The sequence below is a fragment of the Ichthyophthirius multifiliis genome (genome assembly GCF_000220395.1).
Source record: "Ichthyophthirius multifiliis unplaced genomic scaffold scaff_1120509249573, whole genome shotgun sequence".
Taxonomy (NCBI): domain Eukaryota; phylum Ciliophora; class Oligohymenophorea; order Hymenostomatida; genus Ichthyophthirius; species Ichthyophthirius multifiliis.
Window position 1 is genome coordinate 4,564 of NW_004087590.1, and position 20,416 is coordinate 24,979.

Below are 20,416 nucleotides of genomic sequence, written 5' to 3' on the forward strand. Positions count from 1 at the left end.
AATTTATTTAATATTTTTTTTTTTTTTTCTTGTTTTATAAAATTTTCTATATTTATAAAATTTATTCTTTTATTCATTTTAGTATTATATTATTAGATTCATTTTTTTTATATAATATTTCGATATTTTTATTAATAATATAACATTATTATTATATTTAAATTATATATAAGGTTCGTTTTTGTTATAAACTAAAATTAATTATAAATATATATAAATATATATAAATATATATATATTTTTATTTATATTATTATTTATATATATATTAGTTTTTTTGCTATATAATTTATTATTAAATTTCTATATTCTTATATTAATTATTATAATTATACTAACAATATCCGATTTTTATATTAAATATTAAAAATTTCATTTGTATTAATAAGTATATTTATCATATTAAAACATTTATTAAAAGATAGATAGAGAATACGAACTTTTTAAATTGGCAAATTTTTATAATTAAAATACTAATTTTTTTTCTTTCTAATAATTAACTAAATAAATTTAATAAAATAAGATATAAAAAAAAACTTCCAAGAAAATAAAAAAGATATAGTATTTTTTATTTATTAAAAGAAGAGTAATTTAAAATTAAAAATATTGATTTAGTTTTTATTAATATATAAGTATATATATATAAATATATGTATAATAAATATTTATTTAAATAATAATATATATATATTTATATATTTTTATATATATACATTATTTTTAAATATTCATATTATAACCTATAATAACTATTATTTTTCAAATATATTTATAAATTAATTATGTTTGAGATTTAAGAAAATTTATTATTTAGTACAATCTTTGATTCAAAAATATGAAATTAATTTGAATTATTTTTTTTTTAAAAAATAAAATATTTATAATTTTTTTTTATTAAAAAAAAAATTATAATTTTTTTAAAAAAAAATTATAATTTTTTTCTTTTTATAATATAAAAAATTTAATTTTTTAAATTATATTTTTTATATTATATTATAATATAAATATATATATATATATATATATATATATATATATATATATATATATATAATATATATATATATAATTAATTTAATAAATAAAAAGGAGAAAAAATTAATAAAAATTAAATAAAAATTATAATTTCTTTTATATTTTTTAAATAATAATAGAAAAAAAAAAAATTAAAAATACTTTATTTATAAAATAAAAAATAAAATAACAATTATTAATAAATATACATTAAAAATAAAATAAAGGCAATATAAATGAATTAAAAAAAATACGATTTAAATGAATTAGTTTATGGGAAAATATATGGATATCCTTGGTGGCCAGGAATAGTAATAATAAAAAAAGTAAATATATTAAAAAATAATTAAGGTTACTTAAATATAATTGGATAACGAGAATAATTATATATATCAGATAAACTTCATTGGGCATAATTCTTAGTAAATCAATTAAAATTTCTTAATTAAATTAAAAACTAAATATATAAAAAAAGTGCATTTTTAAAAGAAGATAAATTATAAATATATAGTAAAAAGCCAATAGACTAGAAATATAAAAAGAATAAAACATATATAAAATCTTTACAAATTGCAAATGAAATTTCGGAAGGGAAATATACATATGAAGAAAGTAAAAATAAAATAATTAAATATATATTAAATAACTAAATAATAAATTAAAATAAGATTAAAAATTTAATTTATTAAATAATGATAATTATTAAGAAATTTAAGAAAATATTCATAATAATAGCTTTACTACATAATCTAATAATATAAAAAATACCTTAAATTCATCTACTAGTATGATTACGCGTATAATGGACAGTTTTGAGCATTTATCACACCATGAGGAAATTTTAGAAGAGCAAATAATTGAAGAAAAGAAGGGAAATTTATAAAAGAAAAAACTTATATAGAAAAAAAGTTTTAAATAAAAAAAATTATTTTACTTTATTTTTATTTTTTTCATTTTTAGAATTAAAAATCAAATCAAATTAAGAAAAAAACTAAAAATTTCAGTATATTGTCACCTCCTTCGAATTTTATTTAATATAATTAAAAATAAAATATTGAAATGGATTAAATAAAAATTAATTTAGAATAATAATCAATTAATATTGATTTAGAATAAGACTTTAATTTACTTTTTTCGGCTTTAATTAATTAAAATAGTAATTTAAATACTATTAATGCAATCGAAAAGATTATTAACAAAATCAATTAATTTTAAATAAATGAAAATAATATTCTCGATGCACTTAGTTAAGATAATGGAAAGTTATTAATGTGTGCTTTATAATTATTAAAAGAAAATTAAAATGTTAATAATGTAAAAATTAATGAATTGGCATATTAATTAGAAATGATTATAAAAAGAATGTAGAAATAACTTTATAAAAAAGTAAATTAATATATATATATATATATAAATATATATATATATATATATAAATATATATATATATATATATATATTTAAATTAATATAAATCTCTATTTATATTTTTATTTTATTTATATATATATATTAGTTTTTTAATACGGATGATAAATTAAATAATATTAAAGATATAATGAAATTTTAATAAAGGAAAAGTTAAAAAAAAAAAACAATGCTATTTTAAATGACTCTATTATTTATGAAGAAAAGAATTTGGAATTATAAAAAAATACTGATATATAAAAAAACATACAATTATTAAATACTTAAGAATTTTAAATAAATAAAGAAATAGAAATATAAAAGAATTAAGATGAAAATTTTAAAAATATATATTTAAATGATTAATAAAAGTTAATTAGAAGAAAAATTTGCTTGAAAATTATTTAATTTATTAAAAGTTCATTAAATGATTAATAATTGGCAAATGATTTGTCAGTTTTAATAGAAAAAAAAATAAGGAATTAATATCCTTTAATGTGTGAAAATTATAAATAAGTTTGTCGAAAACTTATATATTTTATTGGTTAATAAGTATAAAAATTATACTTTTTTATTGTTTCTAATATATATATTTATAAAAAAAAGAACTTTATTACTTCTAAAGAAAATATAGAATAATACTTAAACTAAAATAATATAGAAAATGTATAAATACTTCGTAAAATTTATAAATAAATATATATGAAAATATATTAAAATATTTTTATTAAAAAAAAAAAAGTTTGTGATAAAGATTAATAATATATATATAAATCTACTACTTTATAATAAAATATATAAGAAACTATTACTTGTGAAAATAAAAATTATGTTTGAATAAATAATAAATGAAAAAATTATTTTAAATAACTTTTTATAGATTTTAAAAAAATATATAACAAAAAATAAATTATTAAAAAATAAATAAAAATGTATAGTATTACAGATTTATTAATATATATTTTAAAAATAAATATATATATATATATATATATACATATATATATTTATGATTTTTTAATTTATATTTTTTTATATTTTATTTATATATATTTATTTTTCTTCATTTTTTTTTTTTTTTAATTTTTATTCACATCTTTATTGAGTTTTATTTTAAAAATTTTTTATTGTAAAATATAAAAAATACAAGATGAAAAAAAGTATTATATTTATATATATATATTGATAAATTAATAATTTCTTAATATAAATAAATAGTTTAAAAAATATAATATATTCAACAGTTTTTTTAAATTTATAAAAAAATAATATGAATAAACTTTAAAAAAATGGTCAAAACGTACTTTTAGATTTAAACAAAATAATTACAAATAAACATGAATATGGAGAAATTTTAAGATAATAAATCGAATTAAAAAAGGTTTTATAAAATTAAGAAAATAAATAAGAAAAATAAATCCAAATTCAAAAAATCGAATAATAAAATATAGATTTCCGTAAAAAATATATAAAGGAAAAATAAAATATATATATATATATATATATTTATATATTAATATTTATATATATACATATATATATTATAATATAATTTACTAGCTCATATTTTATATAATGAACTTTAATATCATGAAAAACCTTATATATGGAGAATATGTGACAAAGAAAAGTTCTAATTTGAAAAAATTAAATTCGAGAAAGAAAAAATGCATGAAAAAATATTTTAAAATAGGATTTAGTTAAAAAACGAATAAATTAAAAGTGAAAAACAAAGAAACGAAAAATTAAATGAATTGAAAATTTTGAGATATAAAGTTGAAAAAAGCGATTTCGGAAAAAAAACTTAATAAATTGAAGATTAATTTTTTTATAATTAAAGTTTTTATTAAAAAAATGAAATTCTTTTGCCTAGTTAGAGCAGTTTTTGGCCATAAAAAGAAGCCTTTTATCATTTTTAAAATTAATAATAATTAATATAGCCTGCCTTTTTTTAATATGATGAAGATAATAATAACTTTTAAGAAGAAGATTATTTAAAAAAAGAAGAAAAAATAGATTGTAATTAAGAGTTTTTTTATGAAAAAAAAGATTAAAATTAATTATAAAAATAAAATCTTGAATAACCAACTTCTTACCATGAAGATCAAAATAAAGATAACTATTAATAAAATAATAATTAAAATTAATAAGAAAATGAAGTTATAATACATTAAAATGAATAATTAAATGAACAAATCGATATAAATTAAGAAATAAATTAAAAATTAGAAATAAATTAATAAAACTATGATTAAAATTTATAAAAAACTAATTAAAATGATTAAAATTAAGAAAATAATGAATAAATTTAAAAAAAAAGCTAAATTTAAATAGAAAACATGAAATAAAATAGTGAAAAAAACATTTAAATTAATAAATAAAAAAGTTAAAATGAAATAAAAAATAATGATGATTTTTTTAAAAATTAAAGTAAAATTTTTATTGATGATTAAAGTGTATTTTTAGAGAAAAAAAAGGAAGAAAAAATATCAAAAATAGATGAGAAATTCGAAAAAACTATAAATGAAATTGAATATATTCTTAAATAATAACAAGGAAATATTGAATATATAAATTATTAAGAAAAAATCGAATTATTAAAATAAAGAAATAAATACTTATCTAATAAAAGAATAGAAAGCTTTTAATAATAATAATAGTATTAAGATAATTATTTTAAACCTGAAAATTTGGATGAACTTTTAGATAATTTTATTACTTAAAAAAAATGTTGATTTTATAACTAACTAAAATAAATATATTAAAATTATAAAAATAGAATTTTTGATTAATTTATAATAAAAAAATAGTTGTTTTATATAAATAATTAATTATAATATATAATAAAACAAATTTTTTTATTAGATATATAGTGAAATAAGTAAAAAAAATAATAATAAAAATAAAAGACTATTTTTTTTTATTTATTTATTTTTTTTTTTAAAAAAAAAAAACAAAATAAACAAAATAAACAAAATAAACAAACAAATAATAAAATAATATTTTATATTATTATTATTATTTATATTTATTTTTTTTAAAAAAAAAATAAAAAATAAATAAATGGAAAAACCGTAAGAAAATGAAAAAGATTCATTTTAAATATTAATAGAAGAAAAAATTCAAAAAATAAATGGAGAAAGTTTTACCAAAAAATATTTTCGTGGAAAAATGTTAGGAAAAGGCGGTTTTGCTAAATGTTATGAAATAAAAAATACTGAGACAAAAAGAACTATAGCCGCTAAAATAATCCCTAAATAAACATTAACCAAAAATAGAGCAAGATAGAAATTATTATCTGAAATTAAAATACATAAAGCTTTATTTAATACACATATAGTATAATTTGAACATGTATTCGAAGATAATGAAAACGTGTACATATTATTGGAATTATGTACAAATAACACACTAAATGAATTAATTAAAAGAAGAAAAAGAATTACAGAAATCGAAGTTTAGTGTTATTTATTATAAATAATACATGCTTTAAGATATTTACATTAAAATAAAGTTATACATAGAGATCTAAAACTAGGAAATCTATTTTTGAGTGAAAAAATGGATATTAAAGTCGGAGATTTTGGTTTAGCAGCTAAATTGGAATTCGATAATGAAAAAAAATATACTATTTGTGGCACTCCAAATTACATAGCCCCGGAAATTCTCGATGGAAAATAAGGTCATTCTTATCAGGTTGATATCTGGTCTTTAGGAGTTATCATATATACATTATTGATAGGAAAACCGCCTTTTGAAACTCCTGATGTGAAAACTACATATAAGAAAATTAGATATAATTCATATGGTTTTCCTGAAAATGTTGCTGTTTCGGATTCCGCGAAATCATTGATAACAAAAATACTTAATTTAGACCCATTAAAAAGACCTAGCTTAGAAGAAATAGCAGGACATAGCTTTTTAAATGGAGGAAATGCTATTCCTCGTAGTCTTCCATAGTCTACTTTAGCTTGTCCACCTTCAAGTGCGTATTTATCATAGTTTTAATAAATGAATAAATAGAATTAGGGGTTTAATAGTATATTGTCTATGAAAAATATAAAGAATTTAAGTAAGAATATGCTTTAAGAAAATATATAGAAAGGAGGAAATTATAATAGTACAGGAAAAAACTGGAATAGTTAAAGCCAAAATTGGAATTTTCAAAATGAAATAAATCAAAGACCATAAAGTAGTTAAAAAACAGAAACTAAAAGTTAATAATTAAAAACTATAAGTAATAGTAATTTATTGGCTTAAAATTAAATATTTAATAGTATGTAATAACAATAATAATAATAACAATAATAATATCAGTAATAATAATAATAATAATAATAATAATAATAATAATAATAATAATAATAATATTTGTAATAACAATAATTTTAATAAACATAATAAAACTCTAATTCTAATTTTAAAAGGATAATAACTGAATCTCAAAATCTTTACAAAAATAATCTTTAGTAAAACCAAAATATTTGGGTAATCTAATGGATTGACTATTCTAGTAAATATGGACTTGGTTATATCCTTAATAATGGAAATTGTGGGGTATTTTTTAACGATTCGACCAAAATTTTAATGCAAAGAGAAGGAAATGTATTCGAATTTATAGAAAAAGCCAATGGAAAGGATGAATAAGGTGTACATTACGATATAAACGATTACCCAGTTGATTTAAAAAAGAAAGTAACTCTTCTAAATCATTTTTCAAATTATTTACATGAACAACTAACTAATAATGGAAAAAATATCGAAGCTTAGAAAAATTAATAGGCTAATTAAAATAATATATATGTTAAAAAATGGATGAAAACCAAACATGCGATCATGTTTAGACTTTCAAATAAAATTGTTTAAGTGTGTTTTACGGATAAAACTGAAATCTTAATTTAAAGTGACCAAAAAATTGTAACTTATGTCGATAAAAAAGGAATGAGAAGTAATTTTGCATTAAATAATGCATTAGAAACTCAAATGGGGAAATGGTAAAAAGACTTAAATATACAAAAGATATTCTAACTAGAATGTTAAATACAGGAGTGAAAGAGGGATTAAAAAATAGTATAATTGATGGGGGATTTGTTGAATTTGAAAAAGAAATAATTGAAAAATATATTAATACTATAGAAAATATATATAATATTTTATATAATTCTTTTTATTTTTTAATAAATTCTTATTTATATTTTTCTTTTTTTAGTAATAAAAATATATGTATATAAGGTTTTATAAAAAAATATGTTATTATTAATATTTTTTTAAAATTGTTATTGTTATTATAATAATTTAAATATTTTAATAAATTAATATTTATATATATATTATAAAAAAATGTTTTTAATTACATAAATATTATTAGTTAATAAATACAAAGTATAAATAAAATTATTATATATATATATATATATTTATTAATTAATTTAATAATTTAATTATAATTTTTATTTATATATTATATTTCAAATATTTTATGTCAAAGATATATCGATTAATTATCCCATAGTAGCATTTTTATTATTTAAAACAATTTTAAGACAATTATTGAAATTCTTATTAACTAAAGATGATAGTTTTTAAGCTTTTTCTATTAATGATTTATCTATTAAGTCTTTTTATTTAGTATTTTCTTAAGATTTTTAATGCATATATATATTATTATTTTATATGTTTTAGATTTTTTATTTTTTTATCTTCTTATATTCTTAAAAATTATTACTATTTTCTATTATTAATTCATCTTCCAAGTTATTTTTATCTTTAGAAGAACAAATTTCAAGTTAATAATCTATAGGTATTTCTTCTATTAGTACTTCTTGATCTATTTTCATTGTATTGTTTTTTTATATTTTATAATATGTTATTTTGTATTTTTTTTTTATTTTAATTTTAATATGTTATTGTTATTTTTTATTAATTTTTTTTTTTTTATATATTATTTATTATATGTATTTTATAGAAAATTTCTTTTTTCCTTGGAAATTAGATTTTTTCTATTTTTCTGTTTTATAAAATTAGAATATTAATTATAATTATTTATTTTACAAAATTTAATTAATAGGAAAAATATTAATAATAAATTAATTATAAATATATATATAAATATATTTATATATATTTATATATATTTAGTAATAATTAAAATTAAGAACTTTTCTATTTATATTTTTTTTTTAATTTAAATATTATTAATATTATTTTACATAATTTGAAAAAATTTATTTATATTCACATTTTTTTTTATTTAATTATTTATTTTCATTTTTTTTAATTTTAATTAAAAATTAAATTTTAAATAAATATTCCATCATTTATTTAATATTATTTTTTTTTTTTATTTTGATAAATCAATAAATATAACTTATAAATAAAATAATAAAAATATTATATAATAATTTATGAAATTTTTATAACATATAAATAAAATAATAAGAAAATTTTATTAATTTTTTTTTATATTTATTTTATAAATAAAATATATATTTTTTTTAGAGAAAATATAATAAATGCATTAAGCTTTAAAATATTTGCTACATCTCATAAACTTTAAATATTTTTTAAATAATATAATATTGACATAACATTATTAAAATGAAAAGACCATTATAAAATGCTACAAAATTTAATAATCTTACATTATATAATGTTAAACATTAATTAACTTTAAATTTAAATAAAGATAAATAAAAAATCTTTAAATAAAAATATTTATATATAAAACTTAGATATAATAATTATTTTAAATTTTTACATAAAATAAATTATTAAATTAATATATATATATTTAATAAAAACTAAATTTTTAAAATAATAAACACATTATATATACATTTTATAAAATAAATACGACAAGTAGTTAATAAAATGTCCTAATAAATAATACATCCTCTATAAAAGCATTTCCAAACATCATTTGAGGAAATAAAGTAAGAAATTTATATATAAACAACCATTACAGACCTAAATAACACTACATAAAATTCCCGTCATTAATTCCGTTAAGAAATAGCCTAATAAATACTATAATAAGACGACCATTTAATACCTTTAAAAGACCTTTCTTTAAAATATAATACACATATAGAAACTGGCTTAAATGAACAATAAGCGGAGATTAATATATAAATATATGGGGACAATAAATTAACTGAAAAGCCTAAAAAATCTAAAATTTTGATATTTTTATTAGAACTAACTAACGGTTTTTCAATTTTATTATGGGCGGGTTCTTTTTTATGTTTTTTAGCTTTTTTTATAGACTCCTCAGACTTATCTAACTTATATTTAGGTTCAATAATAGTGTTCGTTGTTTTATTAACTGGAATAATTACTTACCATTAAAATGCGACAAGTGAGGCAATCATCGAGTCTTTTAAAAATATACTGCCGAATAATTCCCTAGTAACCCGAGAAGGTAAAACATACCAAATAAACTCATCTAGACTAGTCCCTGGAGATCTTTTGACTATAAAATCAGGTGAAAAAATACCCGCAGATATCAGAATAATATCATCTATAGAGATGAAAGTGGATAATTCACCTTTAACAGGAGAATCGGAGCCATTATTAAGGCAAGATGATGCTTTAAATGTCTAAAATCCACTAGAAGCGCCCAATATGGTGTTTTCAGGGACTTTATGTAAATAAGGAATCGGGAAAGGGATAGTATTGAAAACTGGAGATAGGACAATTATGGGAAATATAGCGCATTTATCATAGTAGGAAAAATAAGTAAAAAGCCCGCTGAGGGAAGAGCTAGATAGGTTTGTAGTTTATGTACTTATTATAGCGGTTTTTTTAGGGGTTTTGTTCTTTTTTTTAGGTTTTTTCGTTATTTAGTATGATATTACTTCTTGTGTACTTTTTGGTATAGGAATTCTAGTTTCAAATGTACCTGAAGGACTTTTGGGCTGTGTGACTATTTCTTTGGCTATTACTGCTAAAAATCTAGCATAAAAGTCCGTTTTGGTCAAGAATTTGGAGACTGTAGAAGCTTTAGGAAGTACTTCGTGTATATGCACAGATAAAACAGGGACTTTAACGTAGAATTAAATGACTGTGAGTGCTTTTTGGGCTTGCTTGGATTTTTAAGAGGGAGCTTTAGAAAATAATTAGGTTTTTTAAGATTTACATTTATGTTCAGTTTTATGTAATGAGGCGTAGTTTGATGAAAAAAGCGGGGAAGTATAAGGGAGTGCGACTGAATGTGGACTATTGAGATATTTCTAGGAAATTGAAGATGTTAAATAGACTAGAAAGAGGTTTAAAATAGCGAAAAACATTCAAGGAAATGAGGCTAAATATCCTTTTAATTCTAAAGATAAATTTTCTTTAATTATTATTGAAAAAGAAGATGAAAATAATAATTTTTGTGTTTACTTAAAAGGGGCTCCTGAAAAAATATGGAATTTTTGTTCTCACATATAAAATAATAATGAAAAAATAGATGAAATAAACTAAGAAGCATAAAAACTTTATGAAAATGCGAATAATATTTTTGGAAAAAAAGGATAAAGAGTAAAAAAAAAAATATATAAATATATTGATATATATATTTTATATATTATAAATATATTAAAATAAATATATTTAATTTATAAATATAAGTACTTTTTATATTTAATTAAAAAATTATATATGTAAAAAATTATATATATTTATATCTTATTTTATTAAAATTTTTATAAAGATATAAAAATATACGTATATATATAAAAAATGTAATATAAGTAAAATGACACTATATATTTAATTATAAAAATACTATATATATTAAAAATTAGAATATTAATATTCAATAATATTACTAATATTCTATATATATATATATATTTATTAAGATACTATATATAATAATATAGAATAATATTAATATATAAAAAATAATTTTTTAAATCTTACTATTTATTTATTATTAATATATATTTTTTTTAAGGTTTTAGCATTTGCAAAATTATTTTTAAAAAAAGAAGATTATCCTATAAATTATAGATTTTAGTTATAAAATATAGATAATTTTCCTTTTTAAGTAAATCAATTTATATTTTGTGGATTAATATCATTTATAGATCCTCCTAAATTAAGAGTTCCTTCTGCTATATTATAATGTAGAAGTGCAGGAATAAAAGTAATAATGATCACTGGAGATTAGCCTTCCACAGCTTTAGAAATCGCTCGTTAATGTAACATAATTCCTCGAAAAAAAAGGACTAATTATGATGATTAAGAGGGTGATTTCTACTAGAAAATCGACTAAAACGACGCTATAATAATAAGAGGTGATGAAATCGAGAAATCCTTTGAAAAGGAAAAAAGCGAAGGTTTCCCTTCTGAATATTTCCTTTAAAAATGGATAAAAAAGCCCTATTGTGTATTCGCGCGTACAACCCCAGCTCAAAAACTATAAATAGTATAAGCTTGCCAATCTTAAGGTTACATATGTGCTGTAACAGGAGATGGAGTAAATGACTCACCTGCCATAAAATAAGCCGATATTGGCATTTCAATGAATATATCAGGATCTGATGTCACTAAAGATGCTTCCGATATGGTATTATTGGACGATGATTTTGCCAGTATAGTTTAAGGGGTAGAAGAAGGGAGAAAGATATTCGATAATTTAAAGAAGTCAATCGTTTATGTATTAGTAAGTAATGTACCGGAAATTATTCCGTTTATTGCATTTATTATTTTTTAAATACCGCTACCTATTACTAGTATTTATATGATTTGTATAGATGTAGGGACTGATATTATTCCGTCAATTTCGTTTTCTTATGAAGACGCAGAGATCGATATTATGACGAGAAAACCCAGGAAAAAAAATGAACATATGGTTAGTCTAAAATTACTTTTTCATGCGTATTTTTTGATGGGGGTTTTGGCAATAGGAGGTGGATTTTTGGCTTATTTTACAGTCTTTAATTAATTGGGATTTCCAATAAAAAGCCTTTTTGGATTAGCAATTGAAAAGGGAGTGCTTAGACCACCAAAAGGGGATTTTTAGGAAGGTTTTGGATGTAAAAATTGCTTAAATGATGATTGTGCGTACTTCAATGGGAATTTCATGTAGAAAAAAGCATATAATTGCATGCAAGATTTAGATCTTTTAAAAGGGTAAAAAGAATGGGATTTTAAATGGCTTAGTAATGAATTCGGTGATTATGATTTGAGAAAAAGCCTTATTTTTTGTGATGAAAAAAGCGGAAAATGGACACCGAAAATTAAATGGGGAAAATGCAATACTAGTATGTTTATTTCGCCTGTTTCAGGAAATACAGCATGCTTTACAACTGAAGCGCTTAAATATGCATAAACTGCTTGGTTTTGTTCTGTTGTATTATTCTAGTTTAGTAATGTTATATGTCTAAAGGGTAGAAAAACATCTTTTTCATATACCTAAATGAATAAATTTATGATTTTTGGAATTATCTTTGAATTGGGATTTTGCTTATTTTTACTTTATGTACCATATGTGTAGAATATTTTTGGGTCAAGACCTTTAAATTTCGAAATGGTGTTGATGCCTTCGTTACCATTTTCGATATTAATTATGGTTTGGGAAGAATTAAGGAAATATCTAGTTAGAAATTATTGGTGGTTTGAGAAATATTCTTATTATTGAACATTCATATTAGTAAATATAAGTATAATTGCATACTGATATATAGATATGCTGCTTTATTAAAAAATTAAAAAGAAAAAATAACTTAAAATATTATATAAATATATAATAATGCATATACATATATATATATATATATATATTAATTATTAAAAAAATAAAAACATATATATTTTTTTTTTATGTTTTATATATTAATATATTTTTATTAGTTTTTGTTAATTATATTATTATTTTTTTGGTGTCTAAATAATAAAAAAAATGGATAATGTTGATACAGTTATAATGAAACCTCCTAAAGTTAAAAATAAGGGAGCAAATCCAATATAAATTACAGCTGAATAATTATTATAAAGAGCTTTCTTGGATCGAAAAAAGCCATTTGTTTAATAAGATTATAAAATAAGAGATGAAGATGATTTAGATTAAATAAAATAATAAAAAAGACGAGATTTTGAATAAAAAATACGCACATAAAGATTCCATATAGGACATTGGTTAAAGTAAAATAAGCATTATATTTATTTTTATATATGTAAAAATAATAAGATATGCTTTATTTGAAGAAAGCCTTTAAGAATTTAGAAGAGCTCGAAGTGTATATGAAAGAACTTTAGAAGTTGACTATAAAAATATATCTATATGGCTAAAATATATAGAAATGGAAATGAGACATAAATTTATTAATCATGCCAGGAATTTATTTGAAAGAGCTATAGAATTTTTACCAAGAGTTGATTAATTTTGGTATAAATATGCTTATATGGAAGAACTTGTTGGTAATTATATATAGGCAAGAAACATATATTAAAGATGGATGAATTGGAGACCAGAAGAAAAAGCATGGCTTTCATTTGTAGCTTTTGAATAGAGAGTAGGTGAAATATAAAATGCTAGATAAGTTATGTATAAGTAAGTTTTTTTTTAAAAAAAAATAAAATAAAATAATAATAATATATATGCATAGTTATATGGATGCTTTTCCAAGATTAAAAACATATTTAAAAGTAGCGAAATTCGAAGTAAAATTAGGGTTTAAAAAAGAGGCTAGGAAATTATTGGAAAATACAATAGAAGAATTGGGAGAAGAAAGCTTAAAAGAAGAATATTTTATTACTTTTGGGAAATTCGAGATAAGGGAGAAAGAATTTGATAGAGCAAGGGAAATATTTAAATTTGGTTTAGAGAATATTACAAAGGAGAAATCTAAGAAGTTATATGAAGAATATTTACAATTCGAGAAATAATTCGGTTCTAAAGATGAAATCGATAACTTAATATTTAATGAAAGAAGACTTTAATATAAAAAATTAATTTCTTAAAATTAAAACAATTACGATGCCTGGTTCGATCTGGTTAATTTAGAAATAGAAACTAAAAATATAAACCGGATAAGGGATACTTTTGAAAATGCCATAAAAAATGTTCCCAAAAATAATAATGAAAAAAGACTGTGGAGAAGATATATTTATTTATGGTATTCCTATGCCACCTTCGAAGAACTAGAATAGGGAGATATTTTAAGGGCAAATCAGATATACGAGAGGGCTTTAAAATTAGTTCCTCATAAAAATTTTACATTTTCAAAATTATGGGTTATGTATGCTTAGTTTTAATTAAGGTGCTAGGATTTAGATAAGGCCAGGAAGATTTTCGGTATTGCCTTAGGGAAATGTCCTAATGATAAGATCTTTCAGGAATATATCGATTTAGAGTATAAGTTAACTAATTTAGTTAGGGTAAGGTAAATTTATGAAAAATATATTGAGGTTTTTCCAGATAATCCTTTACCGTTTGTCTAATGGGCCAAATTGGAAAAAAGTCTGGATGAATTGGATAGATATAGAGCTATTTTCGAAATTGCAATAGCTCATTAAAGTATGAATATGCCAGAGACGGTATGGAAATCATATATTGAAAGTGAAATTGAATTAAAAGAATATGAAAATGTAAGAAGATTATATGAAAAGCTATTAGGAAAGTCGAAAAATGTGAAAATATGGATTAGTTATGCCTAGTTTGAGGCTTCTATTTAGGAAAAAGGAAAATGTAGAGAAGTTTTTAAAAGGGCAGAAGAATATTTTAAAGGAGAAAAAGAAATGAAAGAGGTTTTTTATTTTATTTTTATTTTATTTTTTTATTTTTTTATTTTATAAGTAAAGAGCTATGGTTATAGAATAATGGAAAGAATAAGAAATTAAATTTGGAGATTAAGAATTTATTTAATAATTATAAGAAAAAATGCCAAAAAGAGTAAAGAAATAAAGAAAAATTAAAATTGTGGAAGGAGATTTAGAAGAAGATGCAGGTAGTTTATTTTTTAAATAAATATTAAAAACGATTTATTTAAATAATATTTATTAATATATATATTTTTTAAATAATTTCAATAAATATTTTTATATAATTATTAAAAGGTTATGAAGAATATTATGATTATATTTTCCCAGGTGAAGAGGAGGATTCCAAATATTTAAAAATTTTATGGAAAGCTTAATAAAGGAAAAAAATATAAGAATAAAAATAAAAAGAAGTTTAAGAATAATAAAAAGAAATTATAAATTGAAAAAAATAATTAAATATATTTAAATGCAAAAAAAAAATTATGTTGAATTATATTAAATAGATATTCAAATTCTTACAAAAATTAAAATAAAAAAATATATTTAAAAATTTTAAAAAAATATAACAACTTAAAAAATAATTAATAAAATAAAATATATATATTTAAATATTTATATATATATATATAATTTGTTTTTATATATTATATTATATATTTAAATAATAATATATATTTATGTCTATATATATTTTTAATTTTTTACTTAAATATTTTCTGTTTTTTATTTTTTATTGTTATCATATTATATTTTGTATTTTTGATACTATTAATAAATATAATTTTTATTTAATTAATAAATCTAAATAGTAATTTATTTAATTTTTTTATATTATAATTAATATAAGTTAAAATTTTTCTAATTTTTTTTTTTTTTTAAAAAACATACTTAATAGATATTTTCTAAATAAAATTAATATTGTTAATTATTATCAAAATATATTTTTTTTATAAAAATTTTTTTATATAATATTTAAATTTTTATATTATATTTTTTCCTTTTTTTAAAAAATTTTTATTATATTTTTTATCTAATAAATTTATTTATTTAATTTATTCATAAATTTATTTTTATAAGTTCTTAAAACTTTTAAAAAGATATAAATTCAAGTAAAGTTAATAAAATAAGTAATTTATCATCATTATTATATTGAATTTCATTTTATATAAATATAAGTTCTCTATTATTTCCTTCGCAATCTAAAGAAGTTAAATTAGCAACTTCTTTACCTTAATTATTATAAATATAATTAGTTTTTAAACAACATTTAAGCACATATATTAAAATAAATCTTAAAAAAGGTATCATAAAATATTTTTCACATTTAGAAGTTTTCATTAAGAAGCTGTTTTGATTTTAGTCTTTTATAGTTATTTATTGACTATTATAAAATAAATCTCTTTTAGTAATACCTATTTATATTTTTTAATTTTGATTATCATATTTACAGACAAATCCATTCTATATAGTAATCACGTCTACTGGTCGTGTGGAAAATATTTATAATTTGTTTTCATTTAAACTCATATAAGAAAATAAAAATGATGGTTATGTATTATTATCGATAGTAATACGGTATTTATTATAATCAAATTGTATATATATTCTTGTAGCCGCTTAAACTTTTTATAAAAGTTAATTTATTTATGGATTATCAATATTATTATTAGAGTTATTACTATTCATTATATTAATATTATTTAATTATATATTTGCTGTTTTCATTGTTAATATTGTTATTATTTTTATTTATTTATTTTTTTTTTGGAAAAAAATAAATAAATATTATTTATTTATTAATTTTAATAATTATTAATTATTAATATATATAAGAAAATATTTAAAATTAAAGCTATAATATATGAGTTTACCAAATCTAGATATACTTTGAAAAAAGAAAAGAAAATTAAAAATTTAAGAAAAAATAAAAAAACCTATTTTATTCCCAAAAAACTTCAAATATTCCTAAGACTTTTAATATTCAGTTTACATTGAGCATTAAAAGTTAATGGAGGGGGGGGTTATATAAGAATTCACGTTTATAATATATTTAAAGACTAAATGGCCAGTATAATTTAAATATTAGGGGCAAATTAATAAACTCTATGTAAATATTACATAAGTCATTCAAAATAATTCATAGTATATTAAAAGAATTTACATTTGATTTCTAGTTTCTTTATATATTCGCAATATATATATATATATATATATATATATATATATATATATATATATATATATATATATATATATATATATATATATTTATAGTTAAGTTCTTAAATTATCTCATTTATAGTTCGAAATTTTCTAAACTAATAATGGTTTTCATTAAAATAAAGTAAATCTATTATTTTTAGTATATATAATTGAAAAAAAAAAAAGATGTATATAAATATATATATATATATATATATATATATATATATATATGTATATATATATATATATATATATATATATATATATAACTTATTTTATTTTATAAAATTAACATAAATATATATGAATTTTATATATATATAAAAAAAAAAAAAATATCTTTTATATTATTGTTTTATTTAAAATAAAATAAAACATAAATCTTATTTTGTTTATATATATATATAAATCAAAATTATAATTATTTTTTTTTTTTTAATTAATACACTAATTTATAAATTACGTGAAATTTTATTAAATAAATAAAAAAATATTTATATATAAATATGTATTTTATACACATATTTTATCATTTCTTAATCTTAGTAATATCGCATTTTTACTTTAAATTTTTAACTATCCTTGTTTTTAATAAAATCTTAAATTCTTTATAACTACACCATTTTTTTTCCCTACAAACCAGTATTTCTAAAGGTTTATCACCATATTTAATTTATACAAATAACTCTTTATTCTTATTTTCCTTAAACTCGATAACAAAAGTAGCCGAAAGTGGTGCAATTTTATAATCTTTTAATTAAATAATTTACTATTTTTTTAAAAGAGAAGAAATAAATATAACAATATTAGTTTTAGTGCCCGAATAAACATATAATTTTTCTTTAATACTATTATTTTTAAGGCCTTCCATAATTTCCAAAACCTCACTAAAAAACTGACTAGAGGAAATCAATCTAGCCTATCTAAAGCAATAATATTTATAGAAAAAATTTTCATAAAGTTAATGTAAAAAGCCTATTTCAGTCGAGTTCCATTTAGGAACTTTTTTTTTCGCGAATTTATTAAATAAAAAGGAATCATAAATTTCCTTTATATGAAACATACTCTTAAACTCAAAAAACTCAGTCGAATTTCTATAAAAAAGTAGTTTTTCCTTAATTGAATTCATTAAAGGATGTTCTACAAAATATTAGTACATTTTATAAAATTTTTAAGTATTTTCCCTTTTTTATAATATTTTTCCAATTAAATTACAATTTGTTTCTGAGTTTGCACGAAAAATTAAGTCTTTTTCATTATAATCCGAATCCTTTATTGAAAAACTTAATTTCTCTTTGTTTATTTACATTAGCTTATCAGAAGATAATTATCTGTTATCTTCACTGTTGTATAAATCCGGGAATATACCATTTAGAAAAGATAGTAAAGATAAAACTGTCCTTTATAAATTTAAAGCAAAACGGGCCTTTATAAAATTTTTATTATATTCTTTGGGAAGGAAATCGCCGTATTTTTATCTTATTAATCTACCTACATTATATAATTGGTCTATTCCAGATTAGGTTAAGTCTCCTTTGTTATATTCAGGCCATTCTTCTGGATAATAATCTTCTATGGCAGGTGTACGTGCTCCATGGCGGATGAAAATTACAAGACCTTTTATTTTTTCGGGTTAATTATCATAGGGTTAGAAATAATAGGCTTTTTAATAAAGGAGAAATATATAAAAAAAAAATATTATATTACATTTTATTTTTTAAATTTTAAAATAATTGGTAAAAATATTATTTTATTAAAGTTATATGTATATATATATATATATATATATATATATATATATATATATATATATATATATATATATATATATATATATTTATTTAATAAAAATGATATTATTTTCTATGTATTTACTTATTTTTTTCGTTATAAAGTAAATAAAATAAGCTCAATTTTATTAAATTTTATCATAAAAATTATAATGAAAAGCATAAACAAAAAATCTTTTAAAAAATAAAAAAAAATTAATTAAATTTATTTACTTTTTATAATTATAAAAATAATATATGAATTAAAATTTAAACTATATTTAATTAATAAAAAATGACATGAAATAAGCCTAAAATGGTGGTATTTTAATAATGTCTGAGGGAACTGGTTTATATAATGTAATAGCAGAATATTTAGATACATTTGATAAAGGTCCATTGACTTAAATATTTGTATTAAATTTTGATAATGATGAGGTTTTAGAAATAAACTAAAATTTAAAAAAACATTAAATAATAGATGTTTCACCACTTTTAGCAACTAAAAGAAGTGATTTATATTTATAAGGAGGTATATTTAGTATTTCTACAAACATATTAATATTTGATTTATTAAGTAAATAAATAATTCTACCTAGTCAATTAATAAATGGAATTATGATAAACTAAATAGAAAAAGTAACCCATAAAAAAGAAAATTTATGTTGGTTATGTACTATACTAAAGTTTAATAATCCTTTTGCATTTATTTTTGGGATATCAGAAAAAGAAACATAAATAGGTAAATATATATATATATATATATATATATATATATATATATATATATATATAATTTATTTTATATATTTTTTATTATAAATAATAAGCTTAGAAAGGATTAGAAAATATAATGAGTTGGTTTTATGTAAACAAATGCTTTTTATGGAATTTATAAAGATAAGAAATATAATACGAAGTATTATTAAATATATATAAAATAAAAATTAATATATTTTATTCTAATGTATAATTATAAATTAATATATAGTATTATATATTTTTTAATATAAAAAAGATTTATTCTAAAAAAAACTAATGTAAAACATTTGATTAACTAGTTAATATTAGTAAAAGAATGAAAAGAATAATTTAAAGTATAAAATTAATAATAGTTTTTATACTTAAGGAACTTAAAGTTTTTAACTAAGAAGAAAACAAAACATTTGAAATTTTCAATTAAGAAGAGTTTTTCAATAACACTTCCTATGAATTGAAATAAAAAATAGTTTCTAATTAACTTTTTAGTAAATTTTGTAATAATAATT

The 20,416-nt window shown here is 17.9% G+C and overlaps 5 protein-coding genes across 5 annotated transcripts, besides 41 other annotated features; all 5 read left to right on the forward strand. All coding sequences in view use genetic code 6, as the record gives it.

The window, feature by feature from the left end:
• Nucleotides 1-202: 202 nt before the first annotated feature.
• Nucleotides 203-236: a microsatellite.
• Nucleotides 203-269: a microsatellite.
• A 355-nt stretch (nt 270-624) lies between these two features.
• Nucleotides 625-712: a microsatellite.
• Nucleotides 713-897: 185 nt separating this feature from the next.
• Nucleotides 898-941: a microsatellite.
• A 23-nt stretch (nt 942-964) lies between these two features.
• Nucleotides 965-995: a microsatellite.
• Nucleotides 985-1,068: a microsatellite.
• Nucleotides 1,069-1,093: 25 nt separating this feature from the next.
• Nucleotides 1,094-1,122: a microsatellite.
• A 69-nt stretch (nt 1,123-1,191) lies between these two features.
• Nucleotides 1,192-1,239: a microsatellite.
• A 62-nt stretch (nt 1,240-1,301) lies between these two features.
• On the forward strand, nt 1,302-2,582 carry IMG5_013010 (hypothetical protein; the record flags this gene model as incomplete). The annotated part of the gene is made up of 5 exons (XM_004039660.1): nt 1,302-1,436; nt 1,490-1,626; nt 1,683-1,922; nt 1,975-2,400; nt 2,531-2,582. Coding segments are annotated over 4 exons (609 nt in total), but the record flags the coding sequence as incomplete, so codon positions are not given.
• Nucleotides 2,409-2,474: a microsatellite.
• Nucleotides 2,583-3,177: 595 nt separating the features above from the next.
• Nucleotides 3,178-3,235: a microsatellite.
• Nucleotides 3,236-3,394: 159 nt separating this feature from the next.
• Nucleotides 3,395-3,428: a microsatellite.
• Nucleotides 3,419-3,481: a microsatellite.
• Nucleotides 3,435-3,499: a microsatellite.
• Nucleotides 3,443-3,509: a microsatellite.
• A 396-nt stretch (nt 3,510-3,905) lies between these two features.
• Nucleotides 3,906-3,972: a microsatellite.
• Nucleotides 3,973-4,551: 579 nt separating this feature from the next.
• Nucleotides 4,552-4,613: a microsatellite.
• An 11-nt stretch (nt 4,614-4,624) lies between these two features.
• Nucleotides 4,625-4,661: a microsatellite.
• Nucleotides 4,639-4,716: a microsatellite.
• Nucleotides 4,698-4,738: a microsatellite.
• A 624-nt stretch (nt 4,739-5,362) lies between these two features.
• Nucleotides 5,363-5,406: a microsatellite.
• Nucleotides 5,363-5,421: a microsatellite.
• A 63-nt stretch (nt 5,422-5,484) lies between these two features.
• On the forward strand, nt 5,485-7,473 carry IMG5_013020 (protein kinase domain protein; the record flags this gene model as incomplete). The annotated part of the gene is made up of 2 exons (XM_004039661.1): nt 5,485-6,493; nt 6,629-7,473. The coding sequence occupies 2 exons, from the start codon at nt 5,485-5,487 to the stop codon at nt 7,471-7,473; spliced, it is 1,854 nt and encodes a 617-aa protein (XP_004039709.1).
• Nucleotides 6,703-6,791: a microsatellite.
• Nucleotides 6,710-6,816: a microsatellite.
• Nucleotides 7,474-7,569: 96 nt separating the features above from the next.
• Nucleotides 7,570-7,619: a microsatellite.
• Nucleotides 7,620-8,257: 638 nt separating this feature from the next.
• Nucleotides 8,258-8,350: a microsatellite.
• A 152-nt stretch (nt 8,351-8,502) lies between these two features.
• Nucleotides 8,503-8,558: a microsatellite.
• Nucleotides 8,513-8,555: a microsatellite.
• Nucleotides 8,518-8,558: a microsatellite.
• An 87-nt stretch (nt 8,559-8,645) lies between these two features.
• Nucleotides 8,646-8,707: a microsatellite.
• A 584-nt stretch (nt 8,708-9,291) lies between these two features.
• On the forward strand, nt 9,292-13,051 carry IMG5_013030 (K antiporter P-type alpha subunit family protein, putative; the record flags this gene model as incomplete). Its single annotated transcript, XM_004039662.1, has 2 exons — nt 9,292-10,944; nt 11,363-13,051. The coding sequence occupies 2 exons, from the start codon at nt 9,292-9,294 to the stop codon at nt 13,049-13,051; spliced, it is 3,342 nt and encodes a 1,113-aa protein (XP_004039710.1).
• Nucleotides 10,960-11,009: a microsatellite.
• Nucleotides 10,960-11,032: a microsatellite.
• Nucleotides 11,052-11,082: a microsatellite.
• Nucleotides 13,052-13,303: 252 nt separating the features above from the next.
• IMG5_013040 (hypothetical protein) lies at nt 13,304-15,699 on the forward strand. Its single transcript, XM_004039663.1, has 5 exons — nt 13,304-13,554; nt 13,601-13,963; nt 14,019-15,159; nt 15,209-15,359; nt 15,469-15,699. The coding sequence occupies exons 1-5, from the start codon at nt 13,313-13,315 to the stop codon at nt 15,615-15,617; spliced, it is 2,046 nt and encodes a 681-aa protein (XP_004039711.1). The 5' UTR covers nt 13,304-13,312; the 3' UTR covers nt 15,618-15,699.
• Nucleotides 15,161-15,203: a microsatellite.
• Nucleotides 15,163-15,205: a microsatellite.
• Nucleotides 15,392-15,436: a microsatellite.
• A 69-nt stretch (nt 15,700-15,768) lies between the features above and the next one.
• Nucleotides 15,769-15,865: a microsatellite.
• Nucleotides 15,866-16,187: 322 nt separating this feature from the next.
• Nucleotides 16,188-16,244: a microsatellite.
• A 1,122-nt stretch (nt 16,245-17,366) lies between these two features.
• Nucleotides 17,367-17,447: a microsatellite.
• Nucleotides 17,448-17,565: 118 nt separating this feature from the next.
• Nucleotides 17,566-17,647: a microsatellite.
• A 1,492-nt stretch (nt 17,648-19,139) lies between these two features.
• Nucleotides 19,140-19,216: a microsatellite.
• Nucleotides 19,217-19,766: 550 nt separating this feature from the next.
• IMG5_013050 (hypothetical protein) lies at nt 19,767-20,067 on the forward strand (the record flags this gene model as incomplete). The annotated part of the gene is made up of 2 exons (XM_004039664.1): nt 19,767-19,890; nt 19,979-20,067. Coding segments are annotated over 2 exons (213 nt in total), but the record flags the coding sequence as incomplete, so codon positions are not given.
• Nucleotides 19,895-19,943: a microsatellite.
• Nucleotides 20,068-20,416: the final 349 nt, after the last annotated feature.